This window comes from Bactrocera tryoni, chromosome 1 (genome assembly GCF_016617805.1).
Source record: "Bactrocera tryoni isolate S06 chromosome 1, CSIRO_BtryS06_freeze2, whole genome shotgun sequence".
Lineage (NCBI taxonomy): Eukaryota > Metazoa > Arthropoda > Insecta > Diptera > Tephritidae > Bactrocera > Bactrocera tryoni.
This window is the reverse complement of record NC_052499.1, coordinates 12957720-12980718: the sequence shown is the minus strand read 5'-3', so window position 1 is coordinate 12980718 and position 22999 is coordinate 12957720. Positions and strand designations below refer to the sequence as shown.

General features: G+C 36.3%; 1 protein-coding gene across 2 annotated transcripts in view; it reads left to right on the top strand.

Moving 5' to 3' along the window:
* LOC120777663 (protein tincar) overlaps positions 1–22999 on the top strand; it is a 66246-nt gene that overhangs the window by 10485 nt on the left and 32762 nt on the right. For both annotated transcript variants that reach the window (XM_040109120.1, XM_040109129.1), the window contains exon 3: positions 10446–10680. In XM_040109120.1, the coding sequence (XP_039965054.1) occupies positions 10446–10680 (235 nt within the window). The remainder of the gene's footprint in view (positions 1–10445; positions 10681–22999) is intronic.

The following is a 22999-nucleotide window of genomic DNA, read 5'->3' as shown; positions in this document are numbered from 1 at the left end:
TAAACGCCATATTCTCTTAATAACCCACAATAACAATGAAAATGTTAGTAATGTGACAAAACTTCGTGTTTGTTTTCCTGCTCACTTATGTGTGGTCCTGATAGTTGCAATTATTATTACAAAATGCTTGATGAACTCCATAAAGGTCATATGCTCTTATGTATATTATATACATACATATGTACGAGGAAATTACGTACAATCCGAATAGTTAACTATAGTACACTCGTGTATGAGCACTCATCAGTTTTTCTAAAATGTTTTTATATCGAAAGTGTCGGTTCATTGTAGTTCAACGGTTTTACCGGATTTGCGCAACAACACAGCAGCCGTATGTAAAAATATTAAATTCTATGAAAATGTTTGTATGTATGCATCTATATTTTTCTACGTATTTGCATGCAACTGACAATATTTAAATTTCATTTTCCAACAATAAGCCTCTACTTTGCCAGAAAACCACAAAGCTTAATGGTATTCTGTGGTTGGGTTTTTGTGGAGGTGACAATTATGTGCTTATGTGTGCAATGCTTGTGCTCAATTCAAGCATGCTGAGTCTGTGGTTGCACTGTCGATGGATTTAGATATGCAGAAAGTTTTTTTTTAATTTTTTGTTCTTTTTTATACCATGAACAGAGTATATCATGGTAAAAGGTATAGTCAGAGACTCATATGTCGAATTCGCCGATATCAGACCACCATAGCATATAGGTTAAGTTAGGTTGAAAGATTAATTCAAAACCTTTGAGTCTCGCAGATGTTCTCTTTTGTGTTACCCATAAACGCCTTATAGTTGGCTCATTCATCGATGAAGCGTTTTCCGCTTACCACAAATTTATTAAGACGGTTAATATCAATGCCTGTAAATTCTATACGTTCACAAAATGTGTGTTTACCGAAATATTTCAATCTCAATCTGGCAAAAGCTGGCAATAGAGAAGGACGTGACAGGATGATTCCCCCTAACCCTCTTCCAAACATTTTTCGCAAAGAACGTGTGAGGGAAAGTCTACTTGCACCGCATGTAAACCTATTGAAGAGTGTCTAGTCAGAACACCAATAATTGTGGCGAGATGACCTGCTAAGTGCGGATGCCCTCTTACAGTTCACTCTGAGCCTGCTGAGCTCATTAGAGGTCCAAAGGTCCAACGCCAGAACAGAAGCAGTTATCGGAGAACCGACTTAACTATGTACATACGTATGAAATTGAAGTAAGGATGCGTAGTCAGCTCATCAGCTTTGCAGTTTCTAGTAACTCATCCATATGAGTCTAATATGGAAGCAGCTTGAAGCTATTGCTAATAAGGTCATGCACTCTTTTACTAGTTTTGAAAGCACAGTCAGCCGAAGTGAATGCACACCTCTCAGAAGGAAGCTGCGCTTTGGCGCATATCTATGGCTGCCATCCAAAAAGCTCACGACACCTCTTCTCCAAAGGCTTCAACCCGCCCACAAGTTCCTCTGAGGTGTGTGAGCTGAAAAAAAACCGTTAGGAAAGGATTATACCACTGCATCGTAGGTATCTAAGTTGGAAGAGATGCAAGCAAAAAATCAAGAAGAGCGCCGCTTTCTTTCTGAGTTTTTAGAGGACAGGAGCTTTCAATGACAGAGCTACAAATAGAACTGAACACCTCGCATACTCATCGATTGCGCTGGCAGATAGCCTTCAGTTTCGAACTAAGAGCTAATCGAAGTTTCCAGCCGTAAAGGTACCTATGAGTGTTTGTAAAGTATCTATATGGTTCTCGGACCGAACCTTTTTGACCAGTTAAAACTAATATAGCTGTGATCAGAGAAGAAATGATAATTAAGAATTATCCCTTCAGTTATCATCAAAAACTTCTTCCCTAACAAAAGGGGGGAGTTTCCCCTGTTCTTAGTATAGAGATCTTCACTACAAATTATATCGGAGTTTCCCGAGACCCCGTGCCTTCAGTTCGCGTCCGCACCTATGAAACGCTAGTTTCTTTCTTAGGGATATTTATGAATACCATGGTAGATAAGTTCCGAATCTCCCAATTGGCATTCTTTGGCTAGCTTGCAGCTAAAATTCCTGTTGGAAAAAGCCCTAATGACCCTTTGTCTGTCTAGAAACCGTGCACTAACCGGCCAAATAAAAAATGTACCCATTAACTATGAGTTTTGTGTAGATGAGCATAAGTGATTATTTATTATGTGAAAAGAGAGCTTGGCTATAATCGCGTAAGCGGTGTCTACGCCATTAAAGGAAAAGGAGAAAATAAGAATTTTATTTTTTTTATTATTTTATGGTCTTGTATGAATTATTTTTAACAGGAATCTCTGAGAAATTTAAATTTAACATACTTTGATAAACACTGTCAAGCCACCAAAACGTATGCTCTTTCAAAGCTGGAATCTTTTGTAATGAGTTTTTAAAGCGAAGAAGCATGTAAGTACACCGGGGCGTATGGATAATAGTATATGTATGTGCTTAATGCTGATGGAAATTCGTACTTCAGCAGCGGAATTATTATAATTGCCTTTTACTTCTTTAAGATCGAAATTTTTTTTCTATAGCATATAATATATTATTTAAAAACTTTATAAAAATTTAAATTTTTTTAAATTCAAATTTGTCAAAAATGTACAAATTTTTGCCATGTGTAATAACAAAAGCTGTGGTAATATTTAACTTAACTAAAATTTGCCGAACACTGACATTGTCTACCAAAAATTATAGAAAAAAAATTTTAATTTATTTGGTTAATTTGTTTATTTTTTTTTTGCTTTTTTGTTTTTTTTTTTTTTTTTGTTTTTGTTTTGTTTTTTTTTAAGCATTTTCTGAAACTTGGTAGCCTTGTGTTGCATCATTCAACGCACGCTGCCAATGACTGCGTAGCGGTGCACCTGTGAGTACTCAAGCACTCACACATACAAATGTTTATAAGAATAGTTCTACATACACTTGAATGTACCGCTTGCGTGCCCATCAAATATTCAAACACATACATAATTATGCTTACGCAAAAATATGGAGGCACACAACAACATCCATATATCCATGCTTCTGAAATACATACATGTGTTCATGTGTTCATTAGGGCGTTGCTTTTTTGCAAACTCCGCTTGAAGAATCGATTTTTCACTAAAACCAAGGATCTAACGCCTTATTAATTTTCTCCATAAAAAACATGTTTCAAAAGATATACGCAGTCAAAGTTAAACATCAAATGACCTGAGCATTAATGCAAGTGATTTATACATTCTGTGTTGCTCATACGTTATGGTGTACTATGTGAATTAAGTACTTTTGATGCAAAGCTTTAACTGGGTATAATTTGTAAAGCAATATTTTTATGGAAAAATCAATACGATGTTTTTTGTATGCGAAATATTTTGTATTAGAATTTCACTTTTTCAAAAAGTTTATTGCAAATTTTTATATAAAATAAAAGAAAAAGTGAGATGATTGAGACGCGATTTAATTTGAAAATAAACAGCTCGTTTACATTGGTGTCTTGTTTTTATTGTAAAAATTGAATCTTCTGGGTGCATTTGCAGAAAAAATCAACTAGGAGTATAACGGACACCCTAATGTACATGCATATGTCTGAAAGTATCTGCATTACTATGCAACAACTATGAGCGCGCATGCATACGCTTATAAAAGTTTGTGAATTTGCGCAATTTTTTCAGTGGGTTTTTACGCTTGCGCTCAAGTGCACTTCAATTGGTTGCATAAAAGTGCACAGCAGCAAAATGCACAACTTTCTTTGTGTCACTCAATATTACAGCCTGCCACTCGCATATTCATGCACGCACACACACACACATAAGCAAAATCTCACAAGTCTCTAAGAGGACCATATATCGTTGGTGGCACTAGTAATAAGGCAACGGCTGTCGAATGCCATACTTTCAATATGCTTAAACATACATACATATATGGATATGTGTGTGTGTGCATGAGTGTATGGCCAACGTTGAACTTTTCGCTGTGCTCACCCCCAGCAGCACTGCCATCTCCTAGTTTGGCTTGTAACACAGTTTTTCAAGCCCCAGCACGCAGACTATAATACTTTTACACTAACATTAGCTCTACTTACATACTTTCAAGTTGAATATTGTTGTTTTTGTTTGTATTTTTTTCAATTTTATTTTTACTTTTTACTTTTCTGTTTGTTGTTGCACTACTTTTTCGCTTCATAAAATATGAGTGTCTTACAGGTGAGTGTGTCGATTGTGTGCTGGGCTCAGGCAAGGTAAATATGTATGTGTGGGTAGCTTAGTCAAGTACTGGATATGCGCATATGTAGTAAAATCGCCCAAGTTTTGCATAACTATTTTTTTTAGTTGACTTGTTTGCATTTCCCTTTTTATAAAATAGCATGAGAATCTCAAGAAAAACTAATATGTGGAAAACGGCACAAATATTCAATAGACGAGGACGGCTTATTTGGACGGTTGTTTGTATAATCGCTTTTAACGGCTCGCATTTAAGCGGGAAAAGTTTTTGATTAAATGAAAAGTCGAAGAAACTTGAGGGATTACCTCTATTTTAATGTTTTCTGGAAAAATCTAACTCATGAAAAATTGTGCGCCAAATTGCACTCCTAATCAGAAATCCGTCTGTCTGTCGTTCGTCCGATTTGAAAATTTGCACACATTCATTTCTTTTCAAGAGGTTGCCTTTTTTGCCGGAAACGCAGATATCGCACCACTTAGGGATATAGCAGCCATTTAAAATGACCTCTCAGAATTAAATCCTTATTCGAAAAGATTTAAGATAAAGATCTTTTTATACCATTTTATGCTATAACAAGTAAGGAAGGACTAAGTTTGGGGGCAACCGAACATTTTATACTCTTGCAACTTGCAAAAATAAAAGCCAGGGAAATACTTTAAGGTGTAAAACGTCAATCAGAGGATCGGAATCCAAGCAATTTTATATATACATATATAGTTGTTTAATAGATTATGCGTATAATGTAATATGTGTATTTAATGATTGTTCAGCTACAATTTGAACAGTAGAAAGATGACTTGCTGAATTTAAACGTGATCCTACAAGCCTTGAAGACGATCCACGTGAAGGACGTCCAGTCCAACAAGTGCATCAACACCAGAAATCATAGCCACAATACAGGATATGGTTTGGAAGATCGTCGATTGACAGAGAGAGATTTATTAGAGGCTCTACACATCTCATTAGGCAGTGTGAGCCATATTTTAAGTGAAATTTTGGGTTTTAGAATGCTGTGTGCACAAAGGGTGCCACATTCGCTAACAACACAGTACAACAGCTAATCTGGGGGGTGAGAAATTCCAAGTCAGGGTGATGGTACTAGGTCAGTATAGTAAAACCCTCAAAGGGTTTGGCGTTCGTATGTGTCCGTTTTTTTGACCTTTTAAATTTTTTCCTTATCTTGATGTTTTTTCGCTTAGTTGTAACATTTTGAAAAAAAACTACGTTTTCCACACATCCACATGTTCCACAGTGCAATGAAACACATTCGAATGCGACTTTCTCAGCAACATTTGGAGCGTTTTAAAAAGGATAAAGTCGATTTTGTGCATCAATTCATCACTATGGATGAGACTTGGAGCTATCACAATGATCCTAAATCAAAACAAGAGGCTAAAGAGTGTTCGGCTTCTATACGAGTTCGTGTCCGGAAATCGGCCAGCACGGTTATGGCATCCGTTTTTTGAAATGCGAGAGGAATTTTGTTCGTGGATTACTTGCAAACTGGTAAAACATTTAATTTTGAATGTTATTACAACCTTTTGGACCAGTTGAGGGGAAAAAATCGTGAAAAAAACACGGTTTGCAGAAAAAAAATTATTTTTCATCAGGACAATGCACCGTGTCACAAGAGCATTTTGACCATGAATTAAAGTTCGGATTGTTGTAACATCCACCGTATTCACCAGATTTGGCCCCCAGCGACTTCAATTTATTTCCAGAACTCAAAAATTTATGCGTGCCAAGTGTTTTTCATCAAATGAAGAAGGTATAATGGCTGTTGAAACGAATTTTGCAGACCTTCCGGATTCTCTCTTCAGGGATGGGATCCACAGATTGGAGAATCGTTGGAGCAAGTGTGTTAATGTTCAGGGATATATATATAACTCATACACTGACAGACACATAATGTTTGTAACGAAAACCTTTAAATGTATTGTAGTATATGGGTGTTAGGGTAGTGTAGAGTTTATCTTTTTTAGCAATACTACATACTATTAACATCCCACATACTAAACAAACAATCATATAGAGTAAACTCTATTAGTTGTAGTTACATAGGAGTTAGGTCAAGTTTTCGATGAAATTTATCTATTTTAGGCACATATTTACACTGTTATGATTAAAACACGCTCTCTCATTTTCATTGTGATAACTCACATATTGGCCCATATATGTAAACAAGTCACTCGAAAGTTCGAAAATCTTTATATTAGGTATACGGAGAGGTAATGGAAGTATATCCCGATTTAAGTAATTTTTGACATACAGACATATCAATATCCGAGAGGGATTATCCCTTAATTTAAATAACATATCTCACTAATTGATCGTTATTTCGATCAAATTTCAACTATATGTCCAGGGCTCCAAACATTCGGTTCCTAGGGGCTGGAACATTTTTCGTTGGATTTGAACAATTTTTGGCCATAGAGTGGTATACTCTAGAGGCATTATTAGTGCAAAGTTTTATCTCGTTATATTAATTTCTTGTTGAATTGTGCACTGGAAAGTAAAAATCATGTGGAATTCAAAATTGTGTTATATGGGAAGAAGGCGTTATTGTCCGATTTTCAATGTGAAATATGAGAAGAATGTCACTTACCAAATTTTATCGAAATTGGTCAGTCGGGTCCTGAGATATGGGATTATTCCAAAAAGTAGGCGGTGCCACACCCATCGTCCATATATCACACCGGCTCTCATAAAATCCTCTTATACCATTTCGAAGGTAAAATTTAATGTTGCTAGCGACTTATATGAGGGCGGGGCCACGCCCACTTTTGCAAAAATGTTTGTCCAAGAGCGCCCTTTTCTACTGTGAACAAGGGACCAAATTTCATCAAGATATCTCAATTCTTACTCGAGTTACATCTTGCATGGACGAACGGATGGACAAACGGACCGACGGACAGACAGACAGTCAACTTTTCTCGTCATCTTGATCATTTATATATATGTACTTAACACTACATCTATCTGGATTAGTTTTAGGTGATACATACAACCGTTAGAATTTCATTACATTTCTTTACTTGACATTTACATTACATTACTTTATCAGATCTTTTTGCCTTGGTTTCTAGTAGAAACTCGCAGGTAAATTTCGAACTTAAGGCACAATTGAACTACTATGTAGGATGAAATCTCAAGCTCAATTGTAGAATCCCATAAAAACTTGCAAATTACGCTCTCAAAGTGACATAATATTCCATTTCACTCTTTGCACCGACTAAAGACAATGAAAATTTCAGCACAAATTCAAAAATGTAAACGCAAATATTTATTACTTTGCTCACATTCTTTAATATACTTGGGTTCGCATTCATCGCATACTTTGTGCGCTTAAACAAACTTATTTACTTTATTTTCGATTTAAATATCATCTATCTTGCCCTTCCTGTTATACTGACGCACACCAACAGCGAACGCATCCTCTCTTCCAATCCTCTTCATACAGCTTGTTTACGGGTATTTGCCGCCAATATAAGGGTATTCTATTGAGCAAAGGAATTCCACTTTCAATAAATGCGACAAACTCGTCTTGTTTCTTCGTTTTCTAATACCTCTTCGTACTCATTTGGAAAAGTTTTAATTCCTTCTCTCAGCTGCTCGAGCATCTTCTAACACTCGAAGAAATGCCAAAGCAAGGTTAGCGCAGCATACAAAGCTTTGGTATGTGACGCTGTGCTTTATTGAATTGCTTAGTGTTATGTGTGAAGTCACGTGCAAGAACTAGCAGATAAAAAAGTTTAATTTAATGAAAGCAAGTTTGTTGCAAAATATTTTATACAATACTGCTATGTATAGAAAATGTAAAAAAGAAAATAAATAGTTTTTTGTATATTTTTGTTAGCCAGCAAAGTTTTGTCGGTGTCTGGCATTTCAAACCCTTTTTACACTTAAGATTTTAAGAATATTCTTGTATTTGCTAATTCTTAGAATTTTCTCCATTTTTGTCATGAAGCCATCTAATGCAGTTAACCTTTTCTTTTTCCTTTTGCTTTCTGATCGAAGTTGCTGATAACTGGACAAAATATCTATAAGACCCGGTCTTGCTTTTGAACTCTTATCAAAATTGGTATAATTTTCAGTAAATTGACCCATAATTTTTGATGTAGAAGTCAAACTCTTTTTTTACAAACGCAATCGCAAGTTCTTTTTTACCTTATTCGAAATCATTACTCAATATTTTTGCCAGCTAATTCCATGAGCTCATCATTAGAAATACTAACTGCTGTTTCCTGATATTTTCCTTCGTATTCCAAATTCACTTCATCAAAGCAGGTCACTGTTTTTGGTCTCTTGCACGGTTAATTTCCTGAGCTCAACATTAGAAAAACTAATTGTTGTTTCTTTTCCAAATTTACCTTACCTAAACCGGTTCGTTTTGATAGTTCCACCATATGGTCAAATGTTCTTCCATAATCTTTTCAATGAGCTTTCTGTTATCTAATTCCTAGAAAGGCTTATGTTTTCTAAAGCGTTTATGATATTGTAGTATGTATTTCCAAAACTCTTATTGATTGTTTTTCTTCTCTGTCTATTTTTTCAAACATCTGCTTCAATGTTTGCCGGAAGTAGTAAGCATTAAAGCCTTGGTCTGTTGGTTGGATTGTGGTGGTACTCAGATATCGGAGAATCACCGGGTTGAAATAAAAGAAACCGAAACAGCGTTAAGGAGTTACGTGAGTTTTTTAAATTTCAAAAAATCGTTTTTTTTTTTTTTTTTTTTGTCTAGAATTTTTTTTCAAAGTTTCACGGCAAGAGCAGTATAAGAGGTTACATGGGTTTCCTCGTTTTAAAAAACAGTCTTTTTCCAAGAACTTTTTCATATAAAAAATGAATTATTTTATTCGAATTTTTTATTATTACAAACATACACTATTAACAAAGAAATTTTAAAATTTTTGGAAAAAAATATTTTATACTCTGCCATTGCGTCGCCACTTCCGGTAACCCCTCGGAAAAAAGATGCGCCCGCGTTGGCAGTTGAACTTCTTAAATCTAAAATGAAATAAAATACGTGTTTTAGTTAAAGCTTAACTTAGAACTTGGACGAAGGGGAAAAAACTGAAAATTGGATTTTTGGCTGACATTTTTAAAAAATAAATAAAAATTTTAGTGAAAATTTCGCTATTTTATATAAATATTGGTTGAGCAGTTCTCGAGAAACCTTGCCAACCGACTTCAAAACACAGTTTCAGAAAAACTCGTTTGAAGACGGCACATTTGGCCTAGCTAGCCTCGAGCGTACAAGTTCTCAAGACTGTATCTCCGAAACTATTACACCAATCAACTTGAAAATTCAGGACAATATTCTAGGGGCGTTGTAGAATTTAATATATAATAAAAAAATCGAATTTTTGAAACCCGTTAACGCACGTAACCCCATAAAATTTTTTTGAATTTATATGAATCCTTCGCCCACCGCGAGGAAATGCCTTTGGGCGGTGCCTCTGGATTTCCAAAAATTCTTTATGAAACGTTTACAAAATATTATACAAATTTTGCTCTTTGACATGCGCAATAGTTCTAATAAATTACTTCTTTTACTATATGAACAAAAAAATTTTGTGAAAATAGGCATTTTTTCGTTCGTCAAAACCCACGTAACCTTTTAAGTTGGGTCTTACTGTACTATACTATATGTACATCGGCATTATTTCAACTTTGTTTTCATATTGTTGCCTTATACTTCTATTTATATTTACTGTCTTTAATTAAATCTTCAGCATAATACAATAAACAATTATATGAGAAATGTATGCGTATGCATTGTATGAGCTGGCAATCAAAAACACCTTTAAACCGATAAACTTTGCATTATTACTCTCGTTGTTCTTGATCGAAATAAATATGAATTACAAATTTTTTCAATATCACACAATAATGGCAGTCAGTGTATACAGCAGAGCAAACACTTCTTTATAAAGCATAAATGACCAAGCGCACAGCTTTGCAAGTGTAAAGGTAAGGGAAGTTTTACACACACACATACGCATACTGCACGTGGTCGACAGCTTTATTATGCAATTTTAATACTTTGGCGCTGGGCTTTCAGCCGAAGTGTCAACAACTTCTTCTACTAGAGTGGCTCAATCGCTCACACCTACATATACATACCTATGTATGTATATGTTATAGGTGCATATGTGTAGGAGTATAGACTTTTACGCCCACCACTTTGTATGTAGCAGTTTTAATTACATATTTCTTTGTGTTTGTTCAATTTCAGGTGGGCAACTTGGCTAACGATGGCATCAAATTGGCGACTGGTTCGAAAGAGCGCCGCTGCTCCATATCACCACATGACGGACTAGAGGAGGAGGCACGCGGTGGTACTCTACGCGCACTGTGGACACATGGCGGCCCAACATCGGCTTTTGTACACATCGTGATCGCTGTGTGTTTGCTGTTGCCGCGTCTGCTCTTGGAGGCTAGAATAATTGAAAACGGACTACTGCCAAGAGGTAATTACACAACTAACCAACTTCGGCACAACGCCGCTCAAATCAAACGAAGCCAAAAACCAAAACCCCCAAAACCAAAGTGTAAATGTTGTCACGTCAACGACTGTTGACTGTTGACTGGTGATTGGTGGTTGGTGACAGGTAGACGGACTATCCGGCCAACTGATTTGTTTAGCTAATATAGGCACATACGAACTTATGCGGACACTATAGATACATCTATATCTACATATGTGCTCTGCATGCATAGGATGTCAAGGGAAATGAAAAGGCGTGAAATTCTTTCAAAAATGCCTTTAAAGCAACATAAATACAATATACTGAATATGTTAGAAATACGGGCGATAAACCTACGTGGTTTCAAATAACTGCCTGTTTAGCTACTTTATCATGCGCTTATGGTTAAAAATATAGATTATGCTTAGTATAATGAGATTATATGAGTACACAAAAAATATTCCACATTCCCATACATTCTTTATAATATTTTCTGATCTTTCTTTCTGTTAGTCCAAAAGCTATCATAACTGCTACCACATCGGCAACAGTCGGTAATACTCGTCTCATATAAATGTATATGTGCAGTGAATTACATATTTGATCACGCTTAAGGTATTTATTCTTCTGCCTTATTGGCATAGGCACCGCTTACGCGGTTATAGCCCAGTTTACAACAGAGCCCCAGTCGCTCTTTCTTTTTGCCGTTTGGTGCGTATTGCAGATTCCAAGTGTATCCAGGACCTTCTCCGCCTGGTCTTTCCAACGAAGTGGAGGTCTTCCTCTTCATCTGCTTCACCCTGCGGGTACTGTGTCGAATACTTTAAGAGCTGAAGGAATTATCTACGACTTCGAAGTAATGACTGTCAACAATGACGTGGGAGCCAAGTCGCAAGTACGACGACGGTTTACAGGAAATATTTCGTCTTGCCCTCGTTCACTACCAGAGCCATTTGCTTCGCTTCCTTATCCAGTCTGGCGAAACTAACGGCACGGTGGTTGTGGCCAATAATATTAATATGATCGGCGTACGCCAGCAGCTGTACACTCTTATAGAAGATTGTATCTGCTGGATTAAGGTTGCATACCTCGAATTACTTTCTCCAGCAGTATATTGAAAAAGACGCACTAAAGGGAATCTGAAACCTCGTTTGTTATCGAACGGCTCGGAGCGGTCTTTCCCGATCCCGACGGAGCTTTTGGTATTGCTCAAGTTTTGCGGGGATATCAAATTCAGACATACATACATAGTGGCAAAAAAGACAGCTTCTTTTCGTGCTGTCAAACGCAGCTTTGAAATCGACGAAGAGGTGGTGTGCGTCGACCCTCTTTTCACGGATCCTTTCCAAGATTTGGCGCATGGTAAATATCTGATCAGTTGTTGAGTTTCCAGGTTCAATCAGTTGGTTGACGGTGGGCTTTAATCTTTCACACCATACGCTCGATAGAGCTTTATATGCGATGTTGAGGAGGTTTATCCCACGATAGTTGACGCATATTGTAGGGTCTCTTTTGAAGGATTGGACAGAGCACACCTAAATTCCAATCGTCAGGACTTATACACAAATAAGCTGATGCATGCATGCTCCTTATCAGTTCTCCGCCGCCGTAGAAGCTTTCCAAAGCAGCTTTCTTGTACTTCAGACTGGTAATTGCTATTCGAACTTTTTTATGGTCGGGCAATGGAACGTCTCCTCCATCGTCATCAGCTGGGTTTAAAGCAGTTAGAGGAAACAATCAAAACAGTGCATTGTGATTAATTCTGTGTCTAAGCAAATATTTCTTTAGGAAGTGACATATATTAATATTTTGTATAGTCTTCTTTGGCATCAAATGACTGCTTTTATGCCTCTCGGCATATTATCAACTAGTATTTCACAGGTTTCTGGTGCAACAGAACGCAACGCATTTTTACCTGGTTCCATAATTCATTAAGCTGGATAGTTTTACCCGTAAATCCCGCAAATCTCTTTACTGTGGTGGCCTATTGTGCGTTTTAAATCCATTGTTTTGAAACCAGTTTTTAATTTTCCGCGCCGTGTGCTTCGGAACATTGTCCTGTTGGGAAAACGATGTCTGAAACACCTGCACCCAAATCTTCCACAAAGGTTACTAAAAGCTTATGCAGACTGTCTTTTATATTGACATCTGCCGCAATTCTAACTAGTCCTCCAATACCATTAGTAGTTCAGTGTAGGCTTAACGTGGTGCGACCGTAACTTCATATTCTTACTTTTCCAAGCCCAATCATGACCATCTAATACGAGGTGGTTTATTTTATAATATTTTGCATATGAGAGAGGAAACTTTTTGTGTCTTTGAGAATTTCCAAAAACAAAGTGTTAATGAAGCATCACACATAATATGAACCAAACATATCATAAACTTTGCTTCCTTTAAAAAAAAAATATTTGCTAAAAATCAAACTTTAATGTTAAACATACGAAAGCGTGATAGATACTCACAGTGTATGTATTTAAGCGCCTTCAGTAGTTCAATATTTAATTCTTTTTAAATTGAAATGAATTTTGTATAATTTTTGCACTTTTATTCGCTTCATCAATTGTTCGGTAATTTTAATAGCGTTTTAATTAAACTCGCTTTTGACTGTATGTGCAAGGGTATGTGCTTTCCGCTCGATAATAAATTTATTTATTGTGTATTGCGATTGCGGTTGTGGCTTCCTCTTGTTATAATTATAATTATTGTTATACCCTGAAAGGGATATAGTTTGTAATATTTAAAAGGAAATTATGGAAACTCTTTAAGTGTATATATGCGACCTAGTCCTGCAGGTTTTGAGATATTGATTTGAAATTTGACGCACTGACCGATTATACTTAAGATGAATATCTTTTTATACCTTTCTCTGCTCTAAGAAATGCACCTGTGAAGTTTATAATAGCCTCAGTGCAGTGTTAACGTTTTTTAGTTTTTTATTCATAATTTTTTTTTTTAATTTTCTGCACACCAAGCATAAAAGCAAAACTCGATGTTGCGCAGTTTAGAGGCAAACATTTACTTTTTAATTCCAAATGCTTTAATTTCGGTAACTCAAAAGTGCCACTGCTGCCATTATAGTTTATCTAACTATGTATGTATTTGTGTTTCAACACGACTTTAGCAGTTTTGTTTGTGAACCGCGATGGCGCTTTTCTCATAATTTTTGTGAAATTGTGTACTCTTTAACGTCGATTTAACATGAATATTATTGTTGCCAGATTGTTGTACGTTTTGCGCGGTTTAAATAATTAATTTTAATTATTCTTTATTTTTTGCCTTGCCGCTATTCATGTGCGTTTGTTGGCTTGGCTTTGGCTTATACACTCTATTAAATCAAATTTACTAGCAAATACCTTTCATTTCAATTACGAGCTGTCAGTTAATGCTTGCATATTTTTACAAAATATCAGCAGATTTAATATTGAAATGCAATTTTATGTAAAAGTGAATTTGATAATATTAATAAAATGCTTGAATTGCTATTGCTGGATGTTTGGCCGACGTTGTTATTCGATTTTTGTCGAGCATATTGTTGCTGACCTACAAGGGGTCATTCATTAAAGTCCATTGGTCGCCTATATTTTCAATAATATTTTTCTTCTTTTTAATCACAACTGCAATTGAAACCATCAACCAGCGATGTATTAGACACACGCTCATCACATTCGATTTCCCCGCCTCTTAATTTGATTAGCCAATTGATTTATAACACTGCCACGAAGTTAAAAAACGACAATGAAATTAGCAGCCAGTGAAGCGCCAAATTGTGGTTTGCTTTGATCGCTCGCTTGTAAATTCAATTGTTTGAATATTTATCGATCAAGCGTCCAGAAAATTGTTGTGGCGCTAATGGAATTTGTATTCAAACTTCAAATATGCAATGTAATAAATTTAAATGATTAAAATCTTAAATAAGATAATATATATAACGGGTGATCCAAGTAGAGGTACTTTTTTCAATAACATTTTTTTGACAGATCGTACGTGAGTCATGTCAAGTTGTAATGTTCAGTATAGTTTGGCTTCTCCTCATGAAAAGACTTCAAGACGCCTCAGCAACGTTTTCAAATCGTTCAATTTTATTACGAAAACTCACGTTCTGTAAAGAATATGTTTTCTGTGCTTCGCTCAACTTATGGTTGACATAATCGGCCTACTGAGCGTACAACATCTTCCATCTTGAGACCCAGCATTCATTATTGGATAGTATTCGACCGAATAGACCACGTTCAGCACGAAGAGATGACAAGTTAACAGCCGTAGCTGAGAGTGTACACGAAGACCATTTAGAGTCGATTTGGCGCCGTTTGCCGCAACTCGGACTGACGTATGGAACAACTTTACGCATTTGACGACGGCATCTTAAATTGAAAGCGCACAAAATATAGCTTGTGCAAGAAGCCGCTCGACCTTCCCAAGCGACATCGCTTCGTTCTTTGGGTTCTTGAAAAGTTCCAAGAAGTTCCGACGTTTTCGCGTCAAATTTTGTTCAGCGACGAGACATATTTCTGGCTCAATAAGTATGTAAACAAACAAAATTGCCACATTTGGGACGAAGAGCAACCAGAAGAGATTCCAAAACTGTAATTTCATCCGGAAAAAACAGTTTGGTTCAGCTTGTGGGCCGGTGGAATCATCGGTCTATATTTCTTCAAAAATGATGTCGTTGAGAACGTAACCGTCTATGGCGTCGGTTATCGCACCATGATAACCGACTATTTGATGCCTGAAATTGAAGCTCGTGATCTCGGCGAATTTGGTTTCAACAAGACAGTTATGACACGTCCAGTTTTTCCAAAAAAACAGGCTACCATTTGCTTGGAAGTGCGTCAGTCGTGAACCACTTTGGTTGGATTCAGCTCATTTGGAAACACACTTAAAGTCGACTGCTGCTGCTTACTTTCTGGGGCATATGCGCAAATTCAATCCCTGTCACGTTGTCATAGACATGTTTCGTAGTACGCCATCGTATTTTATTACATTTCTCTCGACCAATCGACACGAGCGTTTTTTTTTTTGTTGATCGATGGACAAATTGTGAGAGCTTCAACGTAAATAAATTTTTTACGGTCAAATGTTCATGCAATATTAATGGTAATACCACAAATGTCAATAGTTATCTCATTTTCACGATAGATCTCATGCCGTTCTTTCAATATCGATATGCGCACAGCATCAATAGTTTGACAAAACAAAACAAAAACTGATTTGCGTGTCCGTCAGGAAATTCTTATTGGAGTGATCTACGACCTTTATTGAATTCACCGTACCGGTTTAATTTAAATTTTTTGGGCGACATGAATATTACAAGTTACTGTAAACAAAACAAAGCAATAAATTAAATAAAAAAAATATTTGTTTGCTTCTGCTGTTTGAGGTTTCTAAGGCATACGGCTTTGAATACTAGTTATTCTAACCAAATTCACGATCTTTCCTCTTCAAATGAGTCAAGTATAACATTCTTGACCACTAATCTTATATATGTATGTATAGATACGAGTACACGCAGATTAAAATGCATTATCCCATTGACTATGCTTCGTCTTTAGCCACTTTAGATTTCCCAAATCCATTAAGTTTATGAGCCAATAATCAAATTGAAGAAACACCACTTAAAGAAGACACTCAACTGCAGTTAAACGAACGAATTCTTGTTCATGGAGGAAGAAAATAACAAATTAAGTGCCCACTTCAGCCATTGAAGCAGTAATAAATAATTAATTTTGGCCCATTTTCAGCGAAAGCAGCACAGCGTAATGGGAAAAACGTCGTTTGGTAGACATAAAACAGTTATGCCAACATTAGTAGCACACAAACACACACATACATACATACAAGCGCACTCATATACATACATACACAGAAAAGCGTAGCGCCTAAAATGCAAAGAAACTCAGGAAATCACAAAGATTTTCTAAAATTCCAGCAGAAAAGCAAGCACTTCATGGCAAATTAAGGCGGTGTAGGTGTTGCGCGGCGGGGGGTACGCACCGCAGTTTATGCCGTACAGCCTGAGCTTGTGCAAATATAATAAAACTCTTATCATTATTCATGCTAAAGACTTAACGAGTTTGTTCGCGCACACATTTAACTTTTCTCCGGTTGCCACGACCTGCGTCAGCCGCACAGCAGCGTTGCTTTTGCGATTTTCTTAAGCAATAAGCCAAATATACCTAGCACACACACATATAAATATGTATGTATGTATGTGTGTGTGACAGTTTAGGAATTTCTCCAAATATTCAACGTCTCGTCTTCTACAGCTTGACGTTCTGTTGTCAATTACATACACTGGCAAAAGAATTTATGTATATATATGTAAGTATTTGAAGATGTGTGTGTGTGCGTTATTTCCTTTGTTGGCTTGTCACCCTATCACTTTACTCCTTTTCTTATCCTTGTTAATTCAACATGCGGCTTTTTTCTTTGTTTTGTGCTGATCCATAGCGATTTGACGGTTTTCCGTGCCATTTGCCAGCGTCGCTCTTAACAGTTCGCTCTTTACATTTAACCCTCTAATAGTTAAAGCTTCTTATGTTTTTTTTTTTTTGCTTTTAGTTGCTTAAATATTTTTTCCATTCCTTGCTGCTTTCTGACTGCTGCTTAATTTTAGTGGCACACTTGATTTCACTTCGTTAGGTTTCCACATTTTCGACATTTCTTTCTCAAGCGGTAGTGTTTTCTCGCTGGCTTTGATTTCAAATATCCGGTTTCTTCATTCTCCTTGTTTTTACCATTTAATATTTTGGTTTACTCTTTTCTCTGACTTAATGGCTAACCTGCTATTAGTGTTTTGTTTTGAGAAGCGTTTAAGTTCCATGCTCCAATTATTTGCGGTTCACCACTTTTCGTGCTTTGTTTTATTGCTTTTTTTAATAAAAGTAAAGCTTATAGAAATATTTTGTATTTTTTTTGTGTTTTTGTTTCAGATACACCCAATATTTAATAGTAATAAATTTAGTGAAAAATATAGGGTTTGATGATCCGAACTCCTTTTTCTTTGCATTGAATATTTGCCGGTATTCTTTCTATAAAATAATTCGTTTTCGTGATCATCAAGAGTCCGTTAAGGAGTTACATGGGTCTCCTCGAGTAAAAAACAGCCTTTTTTCAACAATTTTTTTCTCATATTAAATATTAAGTATTTTATTAGAATTTTTTATTGTTACAAACATACACTATTACAAAAAAATACTGAAAGTTTTGGAAAAAAATGTTTTAAACTCGACCATTCCGATGTCATTTCCGGTGACCCCTCGGAAAAATGATGAAATCGCGTTGGCAGGATAACTCCTTACAGGATCATCTAAAGTGAAAAAATACGTGTTAAAACCCTAAGATAGAACATGGACGAAGAAAAAAACTGAAAATTGGATTTTCGGCAGACTATTTGACACGTTATTTTCACCAGATTGGCATGAATTTTTATCAAAGGAATCGCTATAATCTCTGAACATATTTCCCAGTTCAGCACACTCATATGGAAACTTATTTATTTTTGAAACATATTCTAGCTTCGGTGCAGTTGAAGTTAACGTTTTTTTCATGTTTCTTTGTCCTCTCAGCACCTTAGGATATATGTATGTACGAGTAAGTGGTATCTAAGCCACACTCAACACTGAAGTCTCGACGTTTTTGCTTAAATAAGTTAGGCCATGCGCGTCTTAAGATAAGCAACTTAGTATTTTGTTTTATTCAGCCTTTTACCCAACTTCTGCATAAAGCAATTGCATTATTGACGGCCTTTTTGTGCCCGCCCGCACTTTATTCGCTTATCGTTTCTTTGGGGATAGGCTAATGTTTTGCACCGCCTTTTCATTACTCATAATGTTGAGCTCTTTTTGTTTGGTTTCTTACTGATTATGTTTATTTTTGTGTTGTTAACTTTTTTCGTTTTATTTAGTTCAACGCATTTTCGTGTATATAAAACCGAAATTATTATTATTCATGAGGTTTATAGACAATTCTTGACGTGCCTTTACAATTTATCCTGCTCACTAAGTCGCTTGTGAGGGTAAACGCTCCCAAAGCTTTGTTTTTCCACGTCGTTTGCTTCTTGTCTACAATTAAAAGAAATTACAAACAATTTTCGGTTTTTGTGTTAGTCCTCAAATTGCGCGATAATTGCTTGAGATTGGGTTAAATGGGCGGTGCAACTTTATTTATTATTTGCTTAAAGCAATTAAGCTAATAACTGAGTGATTTGGCAAGAATGTGTGGGCTCCATCTTATGTAATTTTGCCATGAATTGTAAAAGGGATCAACTGGAAATTAATTTTTACATAAATATATGTTTATCAATGTTTCTAGGTAATAATTTCTTGTAAAGATTGAGGAGATAGATATCTATAGAGGGAAAAAGTTCTTAAAAGCAAAATAATACTCTTAATTACTACTCTCTCCACTTTAAGGTAAAACATGTCAAACTGTACTTTATCAAATAGCAACAACAGTCTTGTGAACTTTCAAGCTTTCTGGAATGATTTATCTTTGCGTAACTATCCATAAAAATTGAAAAGTTTCCTAGTTAGGTTAGGTTAGATTAGGTTAATCGGGTAGACCAATAAGCCACGCATAGACCAGTTTTGGTCCTTTGCGATACCAGATGGAATTCAGTTGTTAGGTCCATGTGGAGTAGTTATCTTTTAGGTTGCCTGCGCTTGACGCGAATTTTAACAGACTTTGCGGCCTCATTGTCGATATTTCCTCCAGTGTATCATACCGTGGGTACCACAGATGTTTACAGCGTAGTCTTGCCAATTCAGGACTACTGCATATGACATGTACCACTGTTTCTCTGGTGCTTTGCCATAGGCACTTCCTGCAGTTATCCCTATCTGTAATCACCCTGTACCCAGGTCCCTCGTTTCATCGGGCTTTGATTTTCTTTACCATGCTTTTGTCCAGATCTTCCTATAGACAATGCATGGGTTTCCCAATGTTGATCACCATTCTTAGCAATATCGTACACTATTTCATTGCCTTTGCCAGGCCACCCAATACTACTACTTAGTAATCTATAAGATTCCATAAGCGAAACGATATTTTCCAAGTGCATTTATTTTATCATCCGCAATTCATAAAAAAAATTTTAAGTCTGCAAGCACTACTTGTAGTACATAAATTTCAATGGATTTTATTATGTACTCATATTAAAGCAAATTGAATATTTTCACTTGTCGTTCGGAGCGACAAGTAGCGCTTGAAAAAGTGCCACTCAAAGTTAACGGCTGAAATCGCTAGACTTGCTAGAGCAGGCGAGAAAAAAAGTCGCACAAGTAGTCGGGTACCAGCTGTGGCGGTTGCTGTGCTGAGAGCTTTGGCGGAAGTTTTACCCATATTATATGGGATTTGCGCACGATTTAATGATGAAAAGGTATTAAACTGAAAATGAAGTAAAATTGTCGGAGCAGTGAAAAAGAAAAGGAAGTAAACGATTTGGTGGTATGCAACTTGGGCGGTATTTCGAATCATAAAAATGTGAAATGCATAAACAAGAGTAAATGTTTGTGTGAAAAATAAAATATGAGTTTTAGCAAGCAGGCGGTGAAGTCAGAAATTGATTTAACTTGAAAGAATGCAGTGGTTAGCCGAACGGCTGACTATGACCGGTGTGCGTTGCTGGCTGGTCATCGGTGGGCGCGTGTTAACCCTTGGATTTGCATTTATCGTTATATATTGGAATTATATTATATTGGTTTTCATGCAAAACAGTTTTTTTATTTTTAATATTTTCTATACTATAAATTCAAAAATAATATCACGCTCTTTCATTTTCTCTGGATTATTATTGTTTTTGAAACATTTTTGGCAGGGGATCTTTCCTATGCAACGCGATTTCATTTGAGCTGTGTGGGCTGATAAGGCAGTCATAAAATTTATTTCTCTATTACTTTTTCTTATTCCTTATTTCTAACTAATTTGTGTTAAATATGTGTACACATAGCCGAAGGAACTGAATTTTTTTAAATGTACCATTAAGTAACGATCATTCCTTGAAAGACACTGTTAGACATTCGAACAAAAATATGTTTAGATTCAACTTCGATCAGCTCAAAGCAGCAGTTAGCTCTATTTTGACAGATTGTTAGAGATTAAATGGATTTCCTCGGGTTAAAAACAGCTTTTTTCAAAAAATATTTTCTCACATAAAAAAGAAATATTTTATGAGAATCTTTTATTATTACAAACAAACAAACAAATTCTGAATTAAAAAAAAAATATATTTTAAACTCGTATATTGCTGCGCCATTTCAAGAGACCCCTCGGAAAAAGATGCGCCCGCGTTAGCAAGACAACTAATTACAGGAACATCTGAAGTGAAAAAATACGTATTTTAGTTAAAACCTTAACTTAGAACTTGAACGAAGAAAACAACTGAAAATTGGATTTTTGGCAGACATTTTTACAAAAAAAAATAAAATTTTCAGCGAAAATTTCGCAACATTTTTTTTCAAATAATTGTAATCGACAAAAAAATCATTCGTTCAAGTCTTTAAGAATTAAATCAGAAAGACCTGTTTAAAATTTCATGAAGATCGGTTGAGTAGTTCTCGAGAAATCTTGCCAACCGACTTCCAAAACACAGTTTCGAGAAAAATTCGTTTAATGACAGCGCACTTAGCCTAGCTAGCCTCGAGCGCAGATATTCTCAATGTTGTATCTCCGAAACTATCACTCGGATCAACTTGAATATTTAGGACAAGGTCTTGTAGAATTTAATAAGACAATAAAAAAAATTCGATTTTTTGAAACCCATAAACCCAAGTAACCCCTTTATCAAAAATTAGTAAATCTTTAAGTGGATAGAGCTCATATGTTCACGACAACAGATTTATCTAGCTCATCACTCACTCTCTCTTTCTCTAACAGCAAAAGTAATAAGTTTTTATCTTTTCGGTATCCGTTCAAATCACTTTGGGGCTCCCATGCCCCAGTTGCAACACAAGGGTTAGTCACGACACTAGATATTTCTTGCTCATTACTCTCTATCTGTGTCTCTCTCTCTCTCTCTAACAGCAAAAATAATAAGTTTTTATCTTGCGACGTATCTTTACCATAATCAAAGTTTTACGGCTCTCGTGCCGCAATTGCAACGCAAGGGTTAAAGGCCGTTGTCCTATCTGTTAACGAAAGAGTTATGCCCACGGTTTTATTGATTTGAATCCAATATGAATGAAAAATATGCAGCTGCCGGATAACTTGAAGCCGGAAATATAAAGAAGCAGCATGGAAAGTGTAAAAGAAAAACAAAAAATAAAAAATAAAACAAATCAATAAGTGTTTGTGCATAGGAAAGTGTGAGCTGGAATGTACAATAAAGCAACAGCAAACATAAAGTGAGAAAAAATCTGAAATAATAGAAATAAGCAATGTTAAGAGAAAACATGCAATTTACGAGTACCACGCTGCATGTGGCAATGAAAGGAAAATGCACACACACGCCCATGTACATGCAGTTATAATAGGTATGCCGGTCACGCGGAGAAATTACATCGGCAATATATTGGTATGCGCATTCCGGGTATAACAAGCAGCTAAGCGTTGGCACACGCAGAAAGAGAGATGATGTGCAAGGCAAAAAACAAAAACAACCAAGCCAGCTTGCGGTAGTCCTGCTTACAACAAGCTGCAGCAATTTCAGCGTGAGCAGCCAAAGGGCACCACAAAATCAAGACAACAGGCAACCGTTAATGGCATTAAAAATAAGAAACAAGAATCATAATAAAACCAGTGGAAACACACAATTTAAGAAAAAGCACAAAAGTAATGGAACTGCGTTAAAGTGAAGTGAAGAGTACTTAGTTTGGCCTGCAAGTGTGATTGCAAGAGGGCGATGTTTGTGAAGGATAATAGGTGTGAGGCTGGTGACGCGCGCTTGCCATCAACGCTCAACTCAACTTCCTTTCAATGCCAATAGCAACAACTTATCGTGGCAACACTGATAATTGGCAGCCGTTGCGGGGATGCCAGACATCGACGGCTGCCAGTAATCATTGCAAAGAAATCACAATCTGCCGGCACAGCTGCGCTCTGTGGGGTTTATTGCGGCTTTCAGCTTCGCATTATAAAAATAAAAGTAAAAAATGCGCATACAACTTGCTACGCCATTGCCAGCCCTGCCATACTATGCCATTTTTAATTCAACAACAAACGGGCGGTGCAGACAAAGTGCAAAAACAAAGCAGAGAAATGCATGGAAAATAAAGAGTAAAAATGAAAATTGCTAGCAAACAGAGTGGCTGCCACAGCGGCAACATCGTTTATCATTGCGGTGTGGGTGGCACAGCCGTGCAATGGTCTATTGGAAGGACCTACA